This window comes from Montipora foliosa, chromosome 7, assembly GCF_036669935.1.
Source record: "Montipora foliosa isolate CH-2021 chromosome 7, ASM3666993v2, whole genome shotgun sequence".
NCBI lineage: Eukaryota > Metazoa > Cnidaria > Anthozoa > Scleractinia > Acroporidae > Montipora > Montipora foliosa.
The window spans coordinates 4,236,761-4,239,260 of record NC_090875.1 but is presented as its reverse complement, the minus strand read 5'-3'; the positions used below and the strand labels follow the sequence as shown (position 1 = coordinate 4,239,260).

General features: G+C 40.5%; 1 protein-coding gene across 1 annotated transcript in view; it reads left to right on the top strand.

The window, feature by feature from the left end:
• LOC138009693 (uncharacterized) overlaps window positions 1-2,500 on the top strand; it is a 54,389-nt gene that overhangs the window by 33,148 nt on the left and 18,741 nt on the right. The window contains exons 23-24 of the mRNA XM_068856732.1: window positions 1,350-1,568; window positions 1,717-2,049. Coding sequence (XP_068712833.1) covers window positions 1,350-1,568; window positions 1,717-2,049 — 552 coding nt within the window. The remainder of the gene's footprint in view (window positions 1-1,349; window positions 1,569-1,716; window positions 2,050-2,500) is intronic.

Below are 2,500 nucleotides of genomic sequence, written 5' to 3'. Positions count from 1 at the left end.
TCGCAGGCAGTCATAAGCTCAACGGAATCGGAGTTGGAAAAATCAGAACGTCTTCATTTCTTCCGATTCCGCTTATGACTCCGTCGCTTATAATCCAGTGAAAACTAGATCGTCCGGATGTCGGAAGCAGAAGTGGAAGAGCCAACCAATCACAACGCCCGGAATCAAACACTGTGATTGGTTTATTACACAGCTGTTTCAAGAAAGGTTGTCCAAAAGAAGCGTAAGAGCATTTGCGAAAATGCCGAAAGGTAGTATGGGCCAGTATTCAATATGTAGTGAACGCCCAGAATCGAAGATGCCACAACCGTACAGTGAAGACTTACGATGGCGAGCTATTTGGATGAAACAGTTCTTAGGATATAGCGTTAACGAAGTGGCAGTAGGAACAGACTTAGGTTGAAGCTCTCTCCAGCCATCACGCTACCCAAACACGTCCAAAAACAAAAGGGTTGATTAGAAAAAACGATGGCTCTACACGTGCGCCACGGTTTTTTGGTACATTTTTCAAACTTTCTCTGCGAATCATGACATAAAATAAGTAAGGTTAAAGTCGTCAGATTCTTACTTTCTCTGTGAATCCTAACCCTTCGTTACTAATTCATGGCCTGGATCATTTGACTGAATTTTGAAACTCTCTCATATCTCAATGTCAGTAACATAACACGAGCATGTATTTCTAGGTGACGTTTTTGATAGCATTGCCGTCATGTTTTCGTTGACTCAAACTGACACTTTACCACAATTCCTTTCGGCATTGTCGCGTACGCTTTAATGCTACTTTTCGACAAACTTTCTCGAAACAGCTGCATAGTATTCCGCTTCTGCCTCCGATTCCGACAATCTAGTTTTCAGTAGATCGTAAGTGACGGAGTCATAAGCGGAATGAGTGTTGTGCTTCAGACTCCGTCGGTTTGATTTTCACTAGATCGTATCGTTCTACGCTTCTGATTACGACTCTGATTACTACTCAGACTCTAGAGAAAATTAGCCTTTATTAGACAACTAATAAGAAAAAATGCACACAAAAAAATGTTAAGTGTTCATGCTTAGAGTGTCTTCACTGAAATTATTTTCCTCCTTTGTACAAAAAATATTATTATATACCCTCAGTCGAATAAATACATGGGCAGTGTTTTTCCAAACTCGAGGGCCCTTAGTAGCCTGCGTGTAGACCTCTACTCTTTCATTTCACGCGGAGGTAGTAGACGTCCTGCGCGCTGGCCAACCCTTGGGGACCCATCCCTTATAGTCAAATGTTTGTAATCTTTCAAATTTTACTGACACTGAAAACAATATCGATATTTCAATAGCGATTTCAAGTGACATGGGTATGTTATTTTCCATAGGCTGGTTATGGGGTGATCCTCATTTCGTCACCCTAGATGGTGGAAACTACACCTTCAATGGTCTTGGAGAGTATACAATGGTCAACGCGAAAAATGGACACTTTGAGTTACAAGCCCGAACAAAACTTGCCAAAGGAGGAGGAACAGCAACCGTTTTTGCCGCAGCAGTAGCGAAAGAAGTGAACACAAGCGCTGTACAAGTGGCACTGAAGGACGGAGGTTAGTGTCGATGCACCATGCAGGGTATAATTAATTGACAGATTGATCAGGTAATTCATTAGTTGATAAATTAATTATTTTGTAACTGAGCATTACTTTAACATTACTTTTTCCTTTAATCTTTCATGCGCGGGTTTTTCACTTTTAGGAGGTTTAAAGGTGTTGGTCGATGGAGAAGTACTTCAAGGTTTCGACAGTTTAACCAACGTCAGTGTGAACCTGAATGGCTCTGTAGCAGTATCACGTCCCAAAAACAATTCCTTCCTTGTGACATTTCCGTCTGGGATATCTGTGACAGTGACGGAGGTACAAGAGTCACTCTCCATTGTCTTTGCTGCTCCTGTGTCATTTAAAAATTGCACAAAAGGCCTTTTAGGCACCTGGAATGATGACCCATTGGATGATTTCCTGAGACCCGATGGTACCACACTGGATCATAACGCCATAGGAAGAGAAATCCACAATAATTTTGGACAGAAATGTAAGTTACGTGACTGGGTATAGCTTGGTATCCCAGAAGGAAAATGTGGTATTCCAAAAGTACAATTAGCTTTTTTCGGAAATAGGCTTTGAAATTTTATTCTCTCATCAAAATACAGGATGTAGTTTTTTTTTTAACGTCCTCTAGTTTTGGAACAAATTTGTTGTTTAGGGGCAATTCTCAGTTTTCTATTATACGGCTTATGTTCTTTTTGTTTTCCTTGTTTGTTACAGTATATTCATTATGCAGCACTATAATATCACGCACATGTAAGGTTACGAAGGCAGATTCATCGCGGATGCCAAAGTAGCAGGGAGTTTTGAATTTTTTCCAACCTTATGGGTGATTAAAATGTATGGCACGAAACAAGTGTTTGATTGTAAATCATATTGCGATCATGTTTGTAAAATTCGTGAACTCGGTGAACTCGTGCAGATGAACAAACTGCAAA